A 25442-nucleotide genomic window follows, 5' to 3' on the forward strand; every position below is an offset into this window, starting at 1 on the left:
TATGAATTAACCAGATCTGAACATGAGAAAACAACGTTAACACAATCTTGAAAATCTTTTACTTTAGTTCTCAGAAGAGTTTCTGATAAGGGTCGTTGAAATAAGGTTATTTGGGATGATTAAAATGAGACATACACTGTCTGGCTAAAACAAAAAGAGTTGCATACTCTAATATTTCGTTGGACCGCTTTAAGTTTTGCACACGTCGTGGCGTTGTTTCGACAATCTTACGCAACGTCACAACATTTCTTTCCACCCAGAGTTGCATTAATCTTTGGCCGAGACCTTGTATTGATGACGGGAGAGTCGAACCACTCCAAAGTCTTCTCCAGCACATCCCAAAGACTTTCAATGGGGATAAGGTCAGGACACTGTGGTGAAAATGATTCCTCATCCTCCCTGAACAACTCTTTCACAATTTGGGCCTGATGAATCTTGGCATTATTGTCCTGGAATACGCCTGTGCGATCAAGCAAGAATAAATCCATTGATGGGATAACCTGGTCATTCAGTACATTCAGGTAGTCAGCTGACTTCATTTTATTGCTGTATAATGTTGCTGAGCCTCGACCTGACCGATTGAAGCTCCCCCGGATCATAACACCGCCTCCAGAGGCTTGTACAGTGGGCACTATGCATGATGGGCAGGGCTGGACTGAGAAGAGATGTATAAGAGGGATTTTACATGGCAACTGGCCCAAAAGTTGGGGGAGGGTCAGCTGGGGTTAGGGTTAGGTTTCGCTGTCTTTTTCTGCATATCGCAGCGCCGTTTTGTGGTCCGTTCGGCATAACACAGCGGCTCATCGCGGTCCATTCGGCACGTTGCGAATCCGCTTGGTTCTCCCGATGGCCAGTCCGTCCCTGATCGGCCCCAAAGTGCGTCGGCCCACCGGGAAAATCCCCAGTATGCCAGATTACCAGTCCAGCCCTGATGGTGGGTGCAACATGTGCTTCCCTTCTTACCCTAATGGACCCCTCGCTTTGGAATAGGGTAAATCTGGACTCATTAGACCACAAGACCTCCAAACTTTATACTCCCTAGCAAACTGAATTTGTTTAGCCTAACAAGTGTCTTTCTTGTGGCCACACAGCTGTTTAGTCCCAATCCTTGTGTGCGTGGAAATGCTCTATTAAACACAGCCATGTGTTCTACTGCCCATTTTTTTACGATGTGACTTACCCAAGCGTTTTAATGATCTCCGAACACGATCATTCAAGAATTGTTTCCGACCACATTTCTTCCGCAAAGCTGACAGTTCACCACTGTCCATCCAGGTTTCAATAATGCGTTGGACAGTTCTTAACCCAATTCCAGTGATTTCAGCAATCTCATTAGTTGTTTTCTTTGCTTGATGCAGGCAAATCATTTGCCCATTCTGACACTCATTAACATCTTTTTATCGACCACAGGATACATCTTCCGACATGGTTAAGAAATGAGAGGTTGCACACTGCATCAGTTAAAGTAATTATCTGTAACATAAGGATCCAATCACAGGCTCTTAAATATATGCTTATTTAAACCCAAACAATGATTTTTTGGGGGGCTAGGCAGTGTAAAATTCTAGTTTAAAACACATGCATCAAGTTTGTAGAAATGTAATCTTTGTGTGCATGTTGGTTTCATTTACTGATTACATTTCTAGCATTTTCTACCCAAAAAATTGCTTTAATGACAAAGAAAATGTCAAGTGGTGTAACTATAAAGTAAAAGGCATTAAAATACGTTCCTCGCATCTTGTGTACTAAACGTAATACTTAGTTTCGTCTTGCTCCCAAGCAACCATTATATTTGGTTGCTAAGGAGACCTGGCTGGGGTGACTCAGCACACCCCGGATTGGAACTCGCGACTCCAGCGGTGATAGTCAGCGCCAGTACTCGCTGAGATACCCAGACCCCCCCACTCCACCCTTTTGAATACTTTCAACATGTAAAACATGCTAACTCTCATCTTGGTATATCTCTTCAGCGCCTGTAAAACCTGTAGCAATGTGACCCAGCGGTCAATGCGCCATGCCTTTGTGCTCTGGAGAACAAAAGTTTGCCGGTTTGAGACCAGCTTGGGGCAACTTGGAAAGTTTCGAGTATTTGCTAAATACATTATGACCGGTCTGTTCTTTCTTTCTGCTGTGTTTGATATCAGCCATATCGGCTCTCCACCATTTAAATACATGTTCTATTCAAAACCTGCTGACTCTCAGCTTGGTACGTCTCTTTAGCACCTGTGTCACGTTTTTGGTGACTTGTGAAGTAGTGTGGGGTTGCTTTGTATGTCATGTTCATGCAATGTGGTGTGCTTACTATGGTGTAGTGCTGTTTACTGAATGATTGCTGGGCGTTTCCCCAAGCAAATGTGTATTTTCCCCTTTGTTGAAAAGTTGCATGAATATAAAATTGATCATGGTAACAGGTTTGCTCGGCTGTGTTTCCTCTAATCTTAGTATGTTCTGGGATGATGTGATCTGTGCTTGTTAAGGTGTATTTAAGGAGGGTCATACAACGTCAAGTCAACCAGATGATTTACTGGTGAAACGTAAATATACATTATGTTGAAAGTCATAGCTTGGATTGATATTTACTGAGGAAGTGTAGTGGGCTAAACCACATAACTGGTAATCAGAAGGTTGCTGGTTTGATCCCCACAGTCACCACCATTGTGTCCTTGAGTAAGGCACTTAACTCCAGGTTGCTCCGGGGGGATTGTCCCTGTAATAAGTGCTCTGTATAATACATTGGTACTCAGAAGGTTGCTGGTTTGATCCCCACAGCCACCACCATTGTGTCCTTGAGTAAGACACTTAACTCCAGGTTGCTCCGGGGGGATTGTCCCTGTAATAAGTGCACTGTAAGTCACTTTGGATAAAAGCATCTGACAAGTTGCGGGTTGAGTTGGGTCAAAATGTGCATTATCACCTTTGATTTTGGAGCATAACTACAGGTCAAATAAGTAAACTTAGAAAGGTGCCAGTGCCATGTTTTTATTTTTACACGGAGATAAGTAGATCTACTATTAAACCCAATTGACTCCAGTAGCTCTTTATGCATTATATGCCAATGGTGCGAGTCCAAAGATGGAAAAAATGTTTTTTTTTGTGTTGTTTTTCCAAAGTTGGAGCATCTATAACTCCAGAAGTATTAAATATATCTTAATATCCTTGTAGATTCTGTTTCTGAACAAACTTTCCTTCATTTTAAGGCCATATATGCTTGAATCTCATTTGTGAATTTTCTTTCCTACAGTAGGATAACTAGCAGTAAGAACAATAATGTCTGTCAGAGTGAATGTACATTAACACGGAGGACTGATTTAGCGCTTGTCACTTTGTCGGGACTTGGTGTTACGCTCGTTTTCCAACTCTCATTTGTTTGACCCGTCTGAAAAGGACAAACCTCGAGAGCGAAAGCCAGCTGTTGCAAAAGCCACGGATCTTGTTTGCCATGCTAGTGCAAGTTTCGCCACTTTTCAGTTCGGTTCCCCATCGGCCCTCCAAACAGGAACATTAGCGTCTACTCTCTGTTTGTGTGTCCTACATGAGCATCTGTTGTGTGTGTGTCATAGATTGGAGTCGCCCGCGCAAATCCACACCCTTGAGGATCAGATTAAGGCGTGTTTCCAGAAACAAACATACATTTGTGAAGTGCAAACACACATGATCAATCGGCTGACATTAAGTCTGTGTTTGCTAATACACGCTGTTGCACACTAGCGCGCTGTCATGCGGCGAGGGCCCCACGCTGACTCTCATATAGGGCCTTTGAAAAGATATGAAAGATTAGCGATGTGATCTATTCAGGAGAGAGAGAGAGAGAGAGAGAGACAGTATATCAGACATGCCTCCGCGGATGCAGCTTGTTTGAGGTTGACGGTGGCGGTTTGATTTGCATTTGTCTTTTTGATGTACGACTGCACATATTAAGGAGCGAGATAACCCGCTCGCCTTCCCCAGTGCCTCGTCATTCAGCGCGAGAGGTGTGGCGTGAAGAATCATGAGTTTCCCTGAGATGAATCGTTCTGAGAGTTATCCACCCACACGGCGCACTTAAACTGTAAACACAGGCGCTACGCTAAGATCACATTTCAAACAATATCTTGAGCATAAAATGAAAACAGACGCTGATGGAATACATCTGGAAATATTGTTGGAAATCAGCTCATTTTGTTGTTGTGGGAACTCTTAAGGGGCTGACGGATTGAGAACCAAGAACTTTTTGGCTTGCGTTCAGTTGCATCTTTGCTGTTTGGCATCAGGTCTCCGTTAGCGGCAGTTCTGTTGTCACCTCCGGTGTCTCTGACGGCACGAGGAGAATACAACATCATGCAGCTCTCGTTTGCTCGTGTCGCCGCACACTAAATACAGCCTGAATCCTGTATATCATCAGATAACAGTCACTGCATGAATATGAAAGAAGACAACGGTGTATATCTGTCATCAGTAGCCACATACACATCATATACGAACAGTTTGAGAACTAAATGGGAGATTAACACTCAAGGTCGTGTTATATTGTGAATATAGTCACGGCTAAAGGGCGTCGTGAGGTACGTCACAATGTTGCTTTCATAAAATGTTACTATTGTACATGATAGTTCTTATGGACACGTATTTTCTGTAATTATTATTATTATTTTACTAAGCAAATATTTATTAAGTGTCACTCCTCCACTAGAAGATCTAGTCCTGACATGTGAATTTGGGTTTATATTCGGTCTCTAGGGGTGTTTTGAATTGGAGCTGTACGATTTGGACAAAAAGTCATATTGCGAAATTATAAACTAGAAAATACACACCAAAAAAATATTAGGGCCAATTTTTAAGATTTACGCATTTCAGTTTCATAACAAAATCACATCAAATTGAAATGCATATATATATATATAATTAAATTACATTTTAAGGAATTTTGTTATTATGAAGTTGAAATGCGTAAATCCGAATTTTTTGAGGGTTGTAGCTAAGTGTGATACCTTGTGACCGAGCTCTACTGCCACCCTTACAATAATCGAGAGTTCATGGCAAATTAAAGCAAACTTGCGGCAAAATCGTCATTGATAATTTTTACATGCAAATTAGCTTAGCATCAAACTTGCGGCAAATTGTCCATTGTTGCCAAAGGTATGTCAGTGGTTAACCACAACCGGCGAAGAGCTGCAATTATTAGAATTATGACACCCATTTGTGGCGAATCAAAAGCTCATTTGCATGTGAAAATAACGAACAGCAAGTTTGTGGTCAGTTTAGATTTTTAGGACTTAAAAGACCTCTTAAAATGAACCAAACTCAGACCTTTTTCACCACAGCCAAAAATAAACAATTTAAAAGTGCTGTAAGTGATTTTAGACGTTCTACTTTCACAAGGCTGAGCCGTTGAATTAGCCACGCCTCCTCTATACAAAAACCGAACTCCATAGATAGCAAATTAGCTTTACTGAGCGCGACACGAGCAGAAACGGTTGTTAAAAACAACAGTGGCAAAACAGCGCCCTCAACTGGCAAATGATATGAACAACATGGCATAAAAATGGCATGAAGCCTCAATAATTCACTGCAGCTACAATATTATGAGAACGAGCAAAATGATTGCCAGGAGAAAAGCATCAATAATTTTTGTTTGCTGTTTACAGTGTCTTGAGTTGTCACAGAGACCGGTGAGATATCTCAGGATACTTATTTCATTCATATCTTTTAGGGAGTAGGGACATACATCTCCATGACAATAATAGATTACCTTTAATAAATAAAGCAGTGAAATGGGGGGAGGGGGGTGACTCCAGTCAGGTCTCCTTAGCAACCAAATTGGCCCGGTTGCTAGGGAGGATAGAGTCACATGGGGTAACCTCCTCGTGGTCACTATAATGTGGTTCTCGCTCTTGGTGGGGCGTGTGGTGAGTTGTGCGTGGATGCCGCGGAGAATAGCGTGAAGCCTCCACGGTAACGCGCTACGTCTCCACGGTAACGTGCTCAACAAGTCACGTGATAAGATGCATGGATGCAACTGAGATTCGTCCTCCGCCACCCGGATTGAGGCGAGTCACTATGGCACCACGAGGACTTGGAGCGCATTGGGAATTGGCCGTTCCAAATTGGGCAGAAAAAGTTTTTAATATAAAATCAATTTATCTATGGGATAAATGAATGGGATTTTTACTTCTGGAACCAGACTGTTGCTCTCTATCGAGTATTTAGCATGAGCTCTGCTTTAACCAATCAGCATTTAGAACCACAGCACTCATTATTATTCGCTATCTAAATGAAGACGCATTATAGACTTTCATTCGCTAATGATAACAACTACAGACCCAAACCTTAAGCCCTAAATGAAAACAAACAGTGTTTACTAAATGTATGATTTTATTTGCAATTCAGGATGTCCCCAAATGTTACCAATGTGAGGTTTTGCCTGAAGACAATATTGTGCCTAAACTTTATCTAACATACACTGAGATGCAGGAGCCATGCATTAAGCATGTTGATAAATCAGGTCTGGCATGTAAAAGCTGAGTTTTCTTTTTTACTGTTTATGCAAGCATTTTTGTGTGCATGTGTGTTCAATGGGGGTGTTTGTTGTTGATGTGTGTAGCTGCTCTTATGTGGATTTACAATGAGTTTGAGAGCGCGCTCTAATGTGCCGCATACTGAAATATTAATCTATTTCACCATTATTTTCCATTTACTCTGGAGTGCACAGAAGTTTTGGCCTTGGCGTCGGGTCGTTCAGAATGCACTCAGTATACGAAATTAATCTCACCTCACAATTCATAAGTGACTGGGCTACAAATGTGGTAATAATCATTTCCGTGCACCTGTTTGGTTCTGTTTACCTCGTCGTTACAGCCTTGTACATTCATTTCTCTCGACTTGTAGAACTGTAGATGTAGTATCCATCAACCAGGCCTAGTTACTGCCTGATGTTTGGGTTTGTTTCCTGGATGCAGATTTTACTGTAGTCCTACATTTCCAGTGTAAATGTCCATTTAGTGGCTCACGACATTTAATTTAATTGTGAAACACATTTTAAACATTACATATTGTATATTGTATTTTAGGAAGATGCAAAGCCTTTGACGTCAACAATAAAAGATATGTGAAGCGTTTTAGCCTTGCGAGACCCCGCGTCCACATGCATGGACATTACGTTTTGGCTTCGCTATACGCAAGGCAGAATTTAATTTAATTTAAACTGACTTGCCTCAGTTCAGGAGACTCTGTGCTGTCAGTAAAGGGTTAAACTTTCAACACACGGAGTCATGTGACCAAACAACATGGCGCTAATCACAGCGGAGATTGTCTTTGGGAGAAACTGCAACAGAACTACATCTGATAAGAAACTGAATTAAGTTTTTACATTGAAACCTGTTTGAGTCTCTAGTTTCATCTGATATGCCATTTTTTAAATTTGAGAGATTTATCGCAAAACGGCGCTCTGTTAAACACAATGACCACATACGTGGACTATAGGCTTATTTTCACATATACAATATTTACTGTGCATTGAGAATAAATGTGTTCATCCAAAAGCTGAAGCTTTCAGAGGCTTTATATGGAGTTATGATGAAAATAAGATGCATTTCACACTGTTCTGAGACCAGTGCAGACAGACAGCACACTGGAGGTTAAGTCATGCACTAAATAGGGAGCATCCTATAGCTCTCCTATAACTGTTCTGAAATCAGTGTAGACAGACAGCACACTGGCGGTTAAGTCATGCACTAAATAGGGAGCAAGGGAGCATCCTATATCTCTCCTATAACTGTTCTGAGATCAGTGCAGACAGACAGCACACTGGCGGTTAAGTCATGCACTAAATAGGGAGCAAGGGAGCATCCTATAGCTCTCTATGCAGTTAAGTGCGTTCACTCCTAAAATCGGATCATAAGTTCAGTTTCAGGCTGCAGATGATGTTTGGACACTCAGTGATCATCAGTTCATAGATTCAACATTTATAATGGATCATTTTATTTGAACATGGTTGACAGTGATTGGATGATGCTGGACATTCAATCTAAATTAATTATGATCATTTATGATGTCTGTAAATAATCAACACTGCCGCAAACATCATAAACAATATGATGAAAATAATCAGACTTTCTATGTCTTGATATTATTTTAAAATTTCACAACTTAGTCCCGCTGTCCACCTGTGAGGACATACATTATTAGTATTTTTTAGTTTTCGTTTTGCATGTTAATAAGGTGCAACTAGTTGCACATCATAAAGGAAAATGGAAAATGCTCACAGCAGTCACGCAGGGGTCTTTGGAGGGTAAAAATGTACGTCTATATATTTTGCTATCCTAACTATACATAATTATATGGTAAGTTGCATTTTATAATTGGCATTTAACATTGTTTCCCACTGTTGTCTGTGACCCAATCAGACTTGAGACACACGACTATACGAGACACTTTAATAAGCTCATAAATGCTCCCACAACACCTTTCCATTATGTCTTATGCTGTTCCATCTCTTTAGGGCAGACGTTACAAACACACCGTCTCTCAGCAGTCGCATGGAGACAATGCTGTTGGCAGCGCAGTGGTGTGCGGCCGCGTGTCCCGCGAGGAGAATTAGGATGAATGAGGACTAACGCTAGATGATTTGAGGGGGAAGTCTGATCGCACGGCGCTGTGAAATGAATCAAATTTATGCTGGATGGCATGCCAGCACGCCAGCGTTTAACGATGATAGAGTTTGAACACTTCATTTCTGTCATTGTGAAATTGGCACACGGCGTGGCTAATGACGGTAATATATGTTGTGCCGTGCGTACGCTTCGAATCCCTCTCCATCTCTGTTTAAGCGCTCCTGTTGTTTGGCATATTGCATTATGAGTAGTCGCATTAGGCCGAGGAAAAACGCAGGCGGATTAAAGTGGAGCCGATGTAATAGATGTGTTTGCTCGCTCCCTGGATGGGGTGATGAAAAACGCTCAATTTAAATGTCTGTCTTTGTGCTGCAGGTGATTGTGACTTTGAGAAACCCTTTTCATCGTGCGGATACGCTCAAGGGCGTGACGATGACCTTGACTGGGAGCAGTTTGACACCAGTGAAAAGCCTTCAATAGATCCGTGGATGCCTCCTGGTAAGAGAAACTTTCAGAAACTTCACTGACTAATTATCTGCATTTAATGTTCTGATTGTGGCTTAACATCGGGTGGAAGTCTTTTTTGGGGTCATTCGTTTAGTTTTGATGAAGCAGCTCTCAACAGGGTCAGACTAAGTGTATATAGGGGGGGGATATAGGGGAGCCCATACACTTATATAGGGGGATATAGGGGCCATACACTTATATAGGGGGATATAGGGGCCCATACACTTATATAGGGGGATATAGGGAGCCCATACACTTATATAGGGGATATGGGAGCCCATACACTTATATAGGGGCCATACACTTATATAGGGGGAGCCCATACACTTATATAGGGGATATAGGGGCCCATACACTTATATAGGGGGATATAGGGGCCCATACACTTATATAGGGGATATAGGGGCCCATACACTTATATAGGGGGATATAGGGAGCCCATACACTTATATAGGGGGATATAGGGAGCCCATACACTTATATAGGGGCCATACACTTATATGGGGATATAGGGGCCCATACACTTATATAGGGGGATATAGGGCCCATACACTTATATGGGGGATATGGGGCCCATACACTTATATAGGGGGATATAGGGGCCCATACACTTATATAGGGGATATGGGGCCCATACACTTATATAGGGGGATATAGGGGCCCATACACTTATATAGGGGGATATAGGGGCCATACACTTATATAGGGGATATAGGGGAGCCCATACACTTATATAGGGGGATATAGGGAGCCCATACACTTATATAGGGGGGGGATATAGGGGAGCCCATACACTTATATAGGGGGGGGATATAGGGGAGCCCATACACTTATATAGGGGATATAGGGGGCCCATACACTTATATAGGGGGATATAGGGGGCCCATACACTTATATAGGGGGATATAGGGGGCCCATACACTTATATAGGGGGATATAGGGAGCCCATACACTTATATAGGGGGATATAGGGAGCCCATACACTTATATAGGGGATATAGGGGAGCCCATACACTTATATAGGGGGATATAGGGAGCCCATACACTTATATAGGGGGATATAGGGAGCCCATACACTTATATAGGGGGATATAGGGAGCCCATACACTTATATAGGGGGATATAGGGAGCCCATACACTTATATAGGGGGATATAGGGAGCCCATACACTTATATAGGGGGGGGATATAGGGGAGCCCATACACTTATATAGGGGGGATATAGGGGAGCCCATACACTTAGCAATGAAAAGACACATTTATTGGGGCCCCCTCGCCCATGACAACATTCCCAATTGTACCCTCCCAATAACAACGCTTACTTTTACTGGTGCAATAATCCACCTGCAGTCATCTGAGGTCAAGTGTTTTTCTCAAGGGCATGATGGTGGTGTTTTACACTGGACCAAAAATATTTTTAATCAGTGTTTTGGTCTTGTTTTCCATTAAAACGATCTATAAATACATTTACTTGCAACACATAATTGCATACATATTTTTACAAAATTTCAAAAGAATTTTGTAAAATATATATATATATATATATATATATATATATATATATATATATATATATATTTTAATAAATATATATACAATTTTTATAATATATAATAATTATATAATTTATTAAATAAATTAAACATCTATATATATATATATATATATATATATATATATATATATATATATATATATATATATATATATACTGTATATACAAATATATATATATATTTTATTAAACTTATTTTTTAAATGTATACAAAATATTATTTTTAATAAATATATATAAACTATTTATATTAAAATGTATATATCATTATTATATAATTTATTAAATAAATTAAACATATATATTTACAGTATATATAGTATACATTCTATTTTATAAATACATATATATATATATATATATAGTATATTTTATTAGTTATTTTTAAAATGTATTTTAAATTATAGATAATATAAATAATTATATTTTTTATAAATATATTTAAAACAATGATATTAAAATTAACATAATTATTTATATTATCTATAATTTATTATATATATATAATTTAATAATTATATAAATTATTTACAATTAATATAATTATTTAAAAAATTATATAATACATAAAATTATATTAAAATTAATATAATATATAATATAATAATTATATAATTTATTAAATAAATTAAACATATACACTCACCTAAAGGATTATTAGGAACACCTGTTCAATTTCTCATTAATGCAATTATCTAATCAACCAATCACATGGCAGTTGCTTCAGTGCATTTAGGGGTGTGGTCCTGGTCAAGACAATCTCCTGAACTCCAAACTGAATGTCAGAATGGGAAAGAAAGGTGATTTAAGCAATTTTGAGCGTGGCATGGTTGTTGGTGCCAGGCGGGCGGTCTGAGTATTTCACAATCTGCTCAGTTACTGGGATTTTCACGCTACAACCATTTCTAGGGTTTACAAAGAATGGTGTGAAAACGGAAAAACATCCAGTATGCGGCAGTCCTGTGGGTGAAAATGCCTTGTTGATGCTAGAGGTCAGAGGAGAATGGGCCGACTGATTCAAGCTGATAGAAGAGCAACTTTGCCTGAAATAACCACTCGTTACAACCGAGGTATGCAGCAAAGCATTTGTGAAGCCACAACACGCACAACCTTGAGGTGGATGGGCTACAACAGCAGAAGACCCCACCGGGTACCACTCATCTCCACTACAAATAGGAAAAAAGAGGCTACAATTTGCAAGAGCTCACCAAAATTGGACAGTTGAAGACTGGAAAAATGTTGCCTGGTCTGATGAGTCTCGATTTCTGTTGAGACATTCAGATGGTAGAGTCAGAATTTGGCGTAAACAGAATGAGAACATGGATCCATCATGCCTTGTTACCACTGTGCAGGCTGGTGGTGGTGGTGTAATGGTGTGGGGATGTTTTCTTGGCACACTTTAGGCCCCTTAGTGCCAATTGGGCATCGTTTAAATGCCACGGCCTACCTGAGCATTGTTTCTGACCATGTCCATCCCTTTATGGCCACCATGTACCCATCCTCTGATGGCTACTTCCAGCAGGATAATGCACCATGTCACAAAGCTCGAATCATTTCAAATTGGTTTCTTGAACATGACAATGAGTTCACTGTACTAAAATGGCCCCCACAGTCACCAGATCTCAACCCAATAGAGCATCTTTGGGATGTGGTGGAACGGGAGCTTCGTGCCCTGGATGTGCATCCCACAAATCTCCATCAACTGCAAGATGCTATCCTATCAATATGGGCCAACATTTCTAAAGAATGCTTTCAGCACCTTGTTGAATCAATGCCACGTAGAATTAAGGCAGTTCTGAAGGCGAAAGGGGGTCAAACACAGTATTAGTATGTGTTCCTAATAATCCTTTAGGTGAGTGTATATACAGTATATATAGTATATATTCTATTTTATAAATACAAAGATATATTTTTTTAATTTTATTAAACTTATTTTTAAAATGTATAAAATATTCTTATTATAAATATATATATATATATATATATATATATATACAAATGTTATATTAAAATTAATATAATATATAATATCATAATTATATATTTTATAAAATAAATTAAACATATATATTTACAGTATATATAGTATATATTCTCTTTTATAAATACAAATATATATATATTTTTTATATTTATTAAACTTATTTTTAAAATGTAAAATTTGCAGTGTACCCAGCTTCAGGTGTTTGAACCTGCAACCTTACAGTAACCACTAAACCTCAGGACTCATGTTTACATCATGCAGGACAACATATTGATTATTATTGATTTCAATGGGCGAAAAGCAAAAGTGTGTCACATGGCACGAAGATCATTTTTCTTGTGCAACACAACAAACGTCTGAAGTACAGATGATGATGATGATGATGATGAACTAGAAATGCACCTTTATTTATTAACATAAAAACATTGATTTGGAAAATTATAATACCAAAAAATACACTATAAATACTAATAAAAGTGGTTCGGCAGTCAATCATCTAGAGGTGATTATGGGCCACACCCAAAATCATATTCCCTTATATTTTATGTTTAATTCTTGTCTTTGTTTTTGTCATCATCAACATCTCCAGATGAGAAACTGAGCATAGTTGGCGTCACTGTTGCTCTGTATTAGACAGTGAAAGCATCAAAATCCCCCCCAGATCTCAGTAACGTTCCAGCAGTATCCCGCCTGATGTGGCACATGTTACGGTAAAAGACCATAGATGTGAGTAGCGTTCAATAACGACGCACTGACTCCATTGTGCTGCTAATGGAAGGGAAGACAAAAGCTCGGGAATGAATTTTGATATCAAAACACCCAAATCTATTTTAATTAAAGCATTTTTTCCCTCAGCACTGGCATCTTAGAAGTCATTAGAATGCTTTTCCCGTAGTCTGTGTGTGTCTCTCTCTTTAATGTTGCATTGATTGTGTTTGATTTGATTTGAGACGAGGCCTGCGCACTCGTGAGGGACTGACGGCTCCTCAGGAATTACACTAATGGAGAAGATGCTTTTTTCTGTGTCATGACAAAGAAAGCATTCCTAATGAATGGAGATTGTTTCCTCTTAACACACACACACACACACACACACACACACACACACACACACACACTCTTGCACAGATAGATGGCATCCCATCTCACACTCATGTGACAGAGGAGCGTTCATTGCGAGACCGCTGGTAATTTCAGACAATCTTAATGTGTGTGTGTGTGTGTGTGTGTGTGTGTGTGTGTGTGTGGATGAAATTGAACGCTTCCTTTTTTGTGTGTTTGTCTGAGTTTTTACGGCTGGGCAATATATCAAATAATCATGATAAATTTGCAAGTGATTTGAAATGAAGAAACTTTGTGAATATCACCGTGATTTGAATGCACACTTTTTATTGTGCATGTTCACTATTGTGAGTGTTTAAGGGGCGTTCACATAGTCATTTTCAGAAAGAGTTGGGGACTTCTGGTGACAGTGTGGAATATTAATTTTTACCTAAAATTTGTCCATTAAGGAGCAGTATTTTTTTGAGGGGTCTGTGTATCTCAGCTAGTGCGCTAGTTCGGATCCCAGGGCGTGCTGAGTGAATCCAGTCAGGTCTCCTTAGCAACCAAATTGGCCCGGTTGCTAGGTAGGGTAGAGTCACATGGGGTAACCTCCTCGTGGTCGCTATAATGTGGTTCTCGCTCTCGTGGGGCGTGTGGTGAGTTGTGCGTGGATGCCGCGGAGAATAGCGTGAAGCCTCCACATGCGCTACGTCTCCATGGTAACGTGCTCAGATGCGCTGATTGACTGTCTCAGACGCGGTGACAACTGAGACTCGTCCTCCACCACCTGGATTGAGTCACTACACCACCACGAGAACTCAGTGCGCATTGGGAATTGGCCGTTACAGATTAGGGAACCCCCCCCAAAAAAAGCTGTTGAGCGTGTTACCGTGGAGACGTAGCGCTTTAACATGGAGGCTTCACGCTATTCTCCGCGGCATCCGCGCACAACTCACCACACGCCCCACCGAGAGCGAGAACCACATTATAGCGACCACGAGGAGGTTACCCCATGTGACTCTACCCTCCCTAGCAACCGGGTAAGGGGTTAAAATACTACTTTTATTCCGGCTTAAAATGCAGAGACAACGATAAATAAGCCGTTAATAGGTGTTTGTTTTGAGTGACCCGCTTAGACCCGCCCAAACAACATTGACTCAACCAATGGCGTGAGTTGGGGGCGGGACTATCTGACTGTGGGCGTATTCAGGAAGCTGCTTTGAAATGTTTATTTCATTTTTGCAATTCTGTTTGGTGGCGCTAGTGTCACAGAAATGCCATACTTCAGCTTTAAGTACACGTTAGTGACAATAATGAACTGATGTGGGTGATAGAAGCGGAGTGCCCATCTGTGTGGGTCAATGTTGCCATGGCACCACTAGCCTCGGCAACATCTGCTTGACAGGTGTCGAACTACAAATAATGTTCAGCGAACATTCTAATTTAGATTGTGATGTATTTGAACTATATCAGATGTTATTAATACAATAATAATAATAATAAAAAAACAGAACAAATTTTTTACCCACATATTTTTAATTTCGGAAGCATTTTTACTCCGAGCTTCCATTTAAATTCGACTCTGATGTCTATAAATGTTTCCAAACTTACGGCTGTCCCACAGTTGCGGTGTCATTTCCACCACACCAAATAAATGGTCCCCTAATAAAGTTTTCAATAGTTAGCGAACTTGTCTACTTTAGTGTCTTGTGATTAAAGTTGAGCGTTGTCTGCTTATCTCTTCATGTGAATATGTTTGTGCAATCATGAAGACGTCCTGCGAGAGATGACCTGCCAGCACGATGTGTTTACTTCCTCCAGTGAATTAATATGTGCCGCACGGGCCATCCAGTCGTCGCTCTGACCTGCAAATTGACCCCGACTGCTCAACCCCGTCTAACATCTGCAGGGGGACAGCATCGCTGGAAACCTCATTTGCATGAGATTGTGATTGTGTGTCGCCCCTCAGGGTGAGATGGCGCATGGCGTGCGATCACTGCCCCGTGGAGTTGTGGGTAATTAGTGGCTCTTTGCTCCTTGTAGAACTTCAGTGTCACTGCAGACCGAAGCGACACACACACACACACACACACACACACACACACACACACACACTCACACACTGTCTCTCTGGGTGAGAGGTGTAAAGTGAAACTAGTCTCTCTGTGAGCACTGAGATGTTCTCAATCAGTTTCACTGTAATAGACAACAAGAATCATATCTAACAAAATACGCATGCACATACAAGTCTGAACACACACACAAGCACACACACACTCACTCACACACACACACACACACACACACACACACATATGCACACGCACACACATTCAGACATACACACACTCACACACAAACATACACACACACAAACTCACACATACACACACAAACTCACACATACACACACATATTAACACAGCACACACACAAACTCACACATATACACACACACACATACTCACAAACACTCACACACTCACAAACACACACACAAACACACGCATACAAACACACACACACACACTCACACACACACATACACACACACACACACACACACACAAACACGCACATACTCAAACATACACACACACACACACTCACACACACACACTCACTCACAAACACACACACAAACACACGCATACTCAAACATACACAATTACAAATAAACACACACATACTCACACATATACACACACACACACAAACACACGCATACTCAAACATACACAATTACAAATAAACACACACATACACATACTCACACACACACACACACACACACACAAAGACACATTCAGACATACACACACACATATGCACACACACTCACACACAAACATACACACACACAAACTCACACATACACACACACAAACTCACACATACACACACATATTAACACAGCACACACACAAACTCACACATATACACACACATACTCACAAACACTCACACACACACAAACACTCACACACACACAAACACACACACAAACACACACACACACACACACACAAACACACACACAAACACGCACATACTCAAACATACACACACACACACACTCACACTCACACACACACACTCACTCACAAACACACACACAAACACACGCATACTCAAACATACACAATTACAAATAAACACACACATACTCACACATACACACACATACACACACACATACTCACACACACATACTCACACAAACACACACACACAAACACACGCATACTCAAACATACACAATTACAAATAAACACACACATACACATACATACACACACACATACTCACACATACACACACATACACACACACACATACTCACACACACATACTCACACAAACACAAACACACACACAAACACACGCATACTCAAACATACACAATTACAAATAAACACACACATACTCACACATACACACACATACACACACACACATACTCACACACACACACAAACACAAACACACACACAAACACACGCATACTCAAACATACACAATTACAAATAAACACACACATACACATACATACACACACACACATACTCACACATACACACACATACACACACACACATACTCACACACACATACTCACACAAACACACACACAAACACACGCATACTCAAACATACACAATTACAAATAAACACACACATACTCACACAAACACAAACACACACACACACAAATGCACACTCTCACAAACTCACACATACACACACACACTCATACAAAGACATACACACACTCACAAGCACACAAACACACACACACACAAAGCTCACACAAACGCACACTCACTCACAAACACAATTACAAACACACACACACACAACGCGCACACTCAGACTCACAAACATACACAAACGCACACCCAAATGCACACACTCACACAAACACACACACATTCAGACTCACAAACGCACAAACACACACACATACTCACACACACAATCTACAGCACAAAACACACAGAGCAAACAGTGAAGTCTGATTCCCAACTGAATGACTCAAATGAGTCTGTTCTTGTAAAACACACAACATTAGCTCCAAATGAAGAAGTTTAATCAGCGAGCCTTTTTACTGAATCAGAATCCTCCTGAACCGCAAATGATTCATTTCACCATGTCCAACCCGTGAGACTTCAATCAGAGTCATTTGGACTGGTGGCTCATATGAGCAACATGTAGAAGATGTTGTCATTAGTGGGTCCAATCAGAGTAAAAGATCTCATTTTCAAACAACTTCTTGTTAGGCAAGAAATATTTCTGCCTGTCAAAGCAGCTGTTGATCCTGATTGTGCCATGAGCGCACATTCACAGCTGTATTGATCCAGTGATCGCTCGTGTTTGTCCTCTGGACTTTCAGAAGAGATTTCAACAACGTCTCAAACTCTCAAACTTTCTCAGGCAGCGTCTGGACGTTTCGTGCACTCCGACGGACATTGAGTGTGTCGTATATCTGACCGTTCTCTCTGCATACAGATGTTGTACTCTAAATGCATACGTTATCTTCATCTGCTCCATTTACAAACCAAATGTGATTTCATCTCTTGCAGAAACATTCAGAAACATTTCACACGGCTTATTAAGAAATCCAGAATATTTGTCTGTGAAGATCAAAACGCAGTGAAATTCTTGCTATTTTTCCTAATGAAGTCTCGCCTGTAATGTTATTTGTTTTTTATGGCCTCATTAACTGAATTAACTGTTCTGCATACAGTAATACCACGTTTCATCCCCCCTGCGGTTAGAAAACATCACTGCTGCGTGTCGCTCGGAGAGACAGGAAGTGATGCGTTTACTCTATCATAAAGCGGCATCAAGGACGGCAGGAATTAAATCACAACTTCAATCAAATCTGCCGTAGATGAGCTGTCCCGCAGGAAACGGCCATTACCATCATGCCACAACACACTAATTGCATTTGCGCCATTCGTAAAGGTGTGTATGAAGTGAGACGTGAGATTGTGCTGTCCGCTACACTGAGGGGAAAGTCATGAGGGACAGAAAACACCCGGTTATGAGATTATAGGGCAACAAGGGTGATTAAAGCACTTTGCGTCTGCAATTATGAATAAAGTTGCACCTGGTCAAAATCGCATTGTTTTCGCATTGTCCATAAAATATGGTATTACCAAAGTAAATGTCCATAAATATGGTATTACCAAAGTAATTGCCCATAAACATGGTATTACCAAAGTAAATGTCCATAAACATGGTATTACCAAAGTAAATGGCCAAAAAACATGGTATTACCAAAGTAAATGTCCATAAATATGGTATTACCAAAGTAATTGCCCATAAACATGGTATTACCAAAGTAAATGGCCAAAAACATGGTATTACCAAAGTAAATGGCCAAAAAACATGGTATTACCAAAGTAAATGTCCATAAATATGGTATTACCAAAGTAATTGCCCATAAACATGGTATTACCAAAGTAAATGGCCAAAAACATGGTATTACCAAAGTAAATGGCCAAAAAACATGGTATTACCAAAGTAAATGTCCATAAATATGGTATTACCAAAGTAATTGCCCATAAACATGGTATTACCAAAGTAAATGGCCAAAAACATGGTATTACCAAAGTAAATGGCCAAAAACATGGTATTACCAAAGTAAATGTCCATAAATATGGTATTACCAAAGTAAATGGCCAAAAACATGGTATTACCAAAGTAAATGGCCAAAGAACATGGTATTACCAAAGTAAATGTCCATAAATATGGTATTACCAAAGTAATTGTCCATAAACATGGTATTACCAAAGTAATTGTCCATAAACATGGTATTACCAAAGTAAATGTCCATAAACATGGTATTACCAAAGTAAATGTCCATAAATATGGTATTACCAAAGTAATTGTCCATAAACATGGTATTACCAAAGTAAATGTCCATAAACATGGTATTACCAAAGTAAATGTCCATAAATATGGTATTACCAAAGTAATTGTCCATAAACATGGTATTACCAAAGTAATTGTCCATAAATATGGTATTACCAAAGTAATTGTCCATAAACATGGTATTACCAAAGTAAATGTCCATAAATATGGTATTACCAAAGTAATTGTCCATAAACATGGTATTACCAAAGTAAATGTCCATAAATATGGTATTACCAAAGTAAATGGCCAAAAACATGGTATTACCACAGTAAATGTCCATAAATATGGTATTACCATGGTAAATGTCCATAAATATGGTATTACCAAAGTAAATGGCCAAAAACATGGTATTACCACAGTAAATGTCCATAAATATGGTATTACCAAAGTAAATGTCCATAAAATATGGTATTACCAGAGTAAATGGCCAAAAACATGGTATTACCAAAGTAAATGTCCATAAATATGGAATTACCAAAGTAAATGGCCAAAAACATGGTATTACCAAAGTAAATGTCCATAAATATGGTATTACCATGGTAAATGTCCATAAACATGGTATTACCAAAGTAAATGTCCATAAATATGGTATTAACATGGTAAATGTCCATAAATATGGTATTACCAAAGTAAATGGCCAAAAACATGGTATTACCACAGTAAATGTCCATAAATATGGTATTACCAAAGTAAATGGCCAAAAAACATGGTATTACCAAAGTAAATGTCCATAAATATGGTATTACCAAAGTAATTGCCCATAAACATGGTATTACCAAAGTAAATGGCCAAAAACATGGTATTACCAAAGTAAATGGCCAAAAAACATGGTATTACCAAAGTAAATGTCCATAAATATGGTATTACCAAAGTAAATGTACATAAACATGGTATTACCAAAGTAAATGGCCAAAAACATGGTATTACCAAAGTAAATGGCCAAAGAACATGGTATTACCAAAGTAAATGTCCATAAATATGGTATTACCAAAGTAATTGTCCATAAACATGGTATTACCAAAGTAATTGTCCATAAACATGGTATTACCAAAGTAAATGTCCATAAACATGGTATTACCAAAGTAAATGTCCATAAATATGGTATTACCAAAGTAATTGTCCATAAACATGGTATTACCAAAGTAAATGTCCATAAACATGGTATTACCAAAGTAAATGTCCATAAATATGGTATTACCAAAGTAATTGTCCATAAACATGGTATTACCAAAGTAATTGTCCATAAATATGGTATTACCAAAGTAATTGTCCATAAACATGGTATTACCAAAGTAAATGTCCATAAATATGGTATTACCAAAGTAATTGTCCATAAACATGGTATTACCAAAGTAAATGTCCATAAATATGGTATTACCAAAGTAAATGGCCAAAAACATGGTATTACCACAGTAAATGTCCATAAATATGGTATTACCATGGTAAATGTCCATAAATATGGTATTACCAAAGTAAATGGCCAAAAACATGGTATTACCACAGTAAATGTCCATAAATATGGTATTACCAAAGTAAATGTCCATAAAATATGGTATTACCAGAGTAAATGGCCAAAAAACATGGTATTACCAAAGTAAATGTCCATAAATATGGAATTACCAAAGTAAATGGCCAAAAAACATGGTATTACCAAAGTAAATGTCCATAAATATGGTATTACCATGGTAAATGTCCATAAACATGGTATTACCAAAGTAAATGTCCATAAATATGGTATTAACATGGTAAATGTCCATAAATATGGTATTACCAAAGTAAATGGCCAAAAACATGGTATTACCACAGTAAATGTCCATAAATATGGTATTACCAAAGTAAATGTCCATAAAATATGGTATTACCAAAGTAAATGGCCAAAAAACATGGTATTACCAAAGTAAATGTCCATAAATATGGAATTACCAAAGTAAATGGCCAAAAAACATGGTATTACCAAAGTAAATGGCCAAAAAACATGGTATTACCAAAGTAAATGTCCATAAATATGGAATTACCAAAGTAAATGTCCATAAATATGGAATTACCAAAGTAAATATCCATAAATATGGTATTACCAAAGTAAATGTCCATAAAATATGGTATTACCAAAGTAAATGTCCATAAAATATGGTATTACCAAAGTAAATGTCCATAAATATGGAATTACCAAAGTAAATGTCAATAAAATATGGTATTACCAAAGTAAATGGCCAAAAAACATGGTATTACCAAAGTAAATGGCCAAAAAACATGGTATTACCAAAGTAAATGTCCATAAATATGGTATTACCAATGTAAATGTCCATACATATGGTATTACCAAAGTAAATGTCCATAAATATGGTATTATCAAAGTAAATGTCCATAAAACATGGTATTACCAAAGTAAATGTCCATAAATATGGAATTACCAAAGTAAATGTCCATAAACATGGTATTACCAAATTAAATGTTCATAAATATGGTATTACCAAAGTAATTGTCCATAAATATGGAATTACCAAAGTGAATGGCCATAAATATGGAATTACCAAAGTAAATGTCCATAAACATGGTATTACCAAAGTAAATGTCCATAAACATGGTATTACCAAAGTAAATGTCCATAAATATGGAATTACCAAAGTAAATGTCCATAAACATGGTATTACCAAAGTAAATGTCCATAAATATGGTATTACCAAAGTAAATGTCCATAAATATGGTATTACCAAAGTAAATGGCCATAAATATGGAATTACCAAAGTAAATGTCCATAAACATGGTATTACCAAAGTAAATGTCCATAAATATGGTATTACCAAAGTAAATGGCCATAAACATGGTATTACCAAAGTAAATGTCCATAAATATGGTATTACCAAAGTAAATGGCCATAAACATGGTATTACCAAAGTAAATGTCCATAAATATGGTATTACCAAAGTAAATGGCCAATAAACATGGTATTACCAAAGTAAATGTCCATAAATATGGTATTACCAAAGTAAATGGCCATAAACATGGTATTACCAAAGTAAATGTCCATAAATATGGTATTACCAAAGTAAATGTCCATAAACATGGTATTACCAAAGTAAATGTCCATAAACATGGTATTACCAAAGTAAATGTCCATAAATATGGTATTACCAAAGTAAATGTCCATAAATATGGAATTACCAAAGTAAATGGCCATAAACATGGTATTACCAAAGTAAATGTCCATAAATATGGTATTACCAAAGTAAATGTCCATAAACATGGTATTACCAAAGTAAATGTCCATAAATATGGTATTACCAAAGTAAATGTCCATAAACATGGTATTACCAAAGTAAATGTCCATAAATATGGTATTACCAAAGTAAATGGCCATAAACATGGTATTACCAAAGTAAATGTCCATAAATATGGTATTACCAAAGTAAATGTCCATAAACATGGTATTACTAAAGTAAATGTCCATAAATATGGTATTACCAAAGTAAATGGCCAAAAACATGGTATTACCAAAGTAAATGTCCATAAATATGGTATTACCAAAGTAAATGTCCATAAACATGGTATTACCAAAGTAAATGTCCATAAATATGGTATTACCAAAGTAAATGTCCATAAACATGGTATTACCAAAGTAAATGTCCATAAATATGGTATTACCAAAGTAAATGGCCATAAAACATGGTATTACCAAAGTAAATGTCCATAAATATGGTATTACCAAAGTAAATGTCCATAAATATGGTATTACCAAAGTAAATGTCCATAAATATGGTATTACCAAAGTAAATGTCCATAAATATGGTATTACCAAAGTAAATGTCCATAAATATGGTATTACCAAAGTAAATGGCCAATAAACATGGTATTACCAAAGTAAATGTCCATAAATATGGTATTACCAAAGTAAATGTCCATAAAATATGGTATTACCAAAGTAAATGTCCATAAATATGGTATTACCAAAGTAAATGTCCATAAATATGGTATTACCAAAGTAAATGTCCATAAATATGGTATTACCAAAGTAAATGTCCATAAATATGGTATTACCAAAGTAAATGTCCATAAATATGGTATTACCAAAGTAAATGTCCATAAATATGGTATTACCAAAGTAAATGTCCATAAATATGGTATTACCAAAGTAAATGTCCATAAACATGGTATTACCAAAGTAAATGTCCATAAATATGGTATTACCAAAGTAAATGTCCATAAATATGGTATTACCAAAGTAAATGTCCATAAATATGGTATTACCAAAGTAAATGTCCATAAATATGGTATTACCAAAGTAAATGTCCATAAATATGGTATTACCAAAGTAAATGTCCATAAAATATGGTATTACCAAAGTAAATGTCCATAAATATGGTATTACCAAAGTAAATGTCCATAAATATGGTATTACCAAAGTAAATGTCCATAAATATGGTATTACCAAAGTAAATGTCCATAAATATGGTATTACCAAAGTAAATGTCCATAAATATGGTATTACCAAAGTAAATGTCCATAAATATGGTATTACCAAAGTAAATGTCCATAAATATGGTATTACCAAAGTAAATGTCCATAAATATGGTATTACCAAAGTAAATGTCCATAAACATGGTATTACCAAAGTAAATGTCCATAAATATGGTATTACCAAAGTAAATGTCCATAAATATGGTATTACCAAAGTAAATGTCCATAAATATGGTATTACCAAAGTAAATGTCCATAAATATGGTATTACCAAAGTAAATGTCCATAAATATGGTATTACCAAAGTAAATGTCCATAAACATGGTATTACCAAAGTAAATGTCCATAAATATGGTATTACCAAAGTAAATGTCCATAAATATGGTATTACCAAAGTAAATGTCCATAAATATGGTATTACCAAAGTAAATGTCCATAAATATGGTATTACCAAAGTAAATGTCCATAAATATGGTATTACCAAAGTAAATGTCCATAAATATGGTATTACCAAAGTAAATGTCCATAAATATGGTATTACCAAAGTAAATGTCCATAAATATGGTATTACCAAAGTAAATGTCCATAAATATGGTATTACCAAAGTAAATGTCCATAAATATGGTATTACCAAAGTAAATGGTCCATAAAAACATGGTATTACCAAAGTAAATGTCCATAAATATGGTATTACCAAAGTAAATGTCCATAAATATGGTATTACCAAAGTAAATGTCCATAAATATGGTATTACCAAAGTAAATGTCCATAAATATGGTATTACCAAAGTAAATGGTCCATAAACATGGTATTACCAAAGTAAATGTCCATAAATATGGTATTACCAAAGTAAATGTCCATAAATATGGTATTACCAAAGTAAATGTCCATAAATATGGTATTACCAAAGTAAATGTCCATAAAATATGGTATTACCAAAGTAAATGTCCATAAATATGGTATTACCAAAGTAAATGTCCATAAATATGGTATTACCAAAGTAAATGTCCATAAATATGGTATTACCAAAGTAAATGTCCATAAATATGGTATTACCAAAGTAAATGTCCATAAATATGGTATTACCAAAGTAAATGTCCATAAATATGGTATTACCAAAGTAAATGTCCATAAACATGGTATTACCAAAGTAAATGTCCATAAATATGGTATTACCAAAGTAAATGTCCATAAACATGGTATTACCAAAGTAAATGTCCATAAATATGGTATTACCAAAGTAAATGTCCATAAATATGGTATTACCAAAGTAAATGTCCATAAATATGGTATTACCAAAGTAAATGTCCATAAACATGGTATTACCAAAGTAAATGTCCATAAACATGGTATTACCAAAGTAAATGTCCATAAATATGGTATTACCA

General features: G+C 37.4%; 1 protein-coding gene across 8 annotated transcripts in view; it reads left to right on the forward strand.

Moving 5' to 3' along the window:
• Positions 1 to 25442, forward strand: part of LOC127649107 (receptor-type tyrosine-protein phosphatase mu-like) — a 338123-nt gene that overhangs the window by 77920 nt on the left and 234761 nt on the right. For 7 of the 8 annotated variants that reach the window (XM_052134042.1, XM_052134043.1, XM_052134044.1 and 4 more), the window contains exon 2: positions 8964 to 9086. In XM_052134042.1, coding sequence (XP_051990002.1) covers positions 8964 to 9086 — 123 coding nt within the window. Of the gene's footprint in view, positions 1 to 4481; positions 4542 to 8963; positions 9087 to 25442 lie in introns of those variants that run through there. The other variant, XM_052134048.1, reaches the window with a different exon arrangement.

This window comes from Xyrauchen texanus, chromosome 9, assembly GCF_025860055.1.
Source record: "Xyrauchen texanus isolate HMW12.3.18 chromosome 9, RBS_HiC_50CHRs, whole genome shotgun sequence".
Lineage (NCBI taxonomy): Eukaryota > Metazoa > Chordata > Actinopteri > Cypriniformes > Catostomidae > Xyrauchen > Xyrauchen texanus.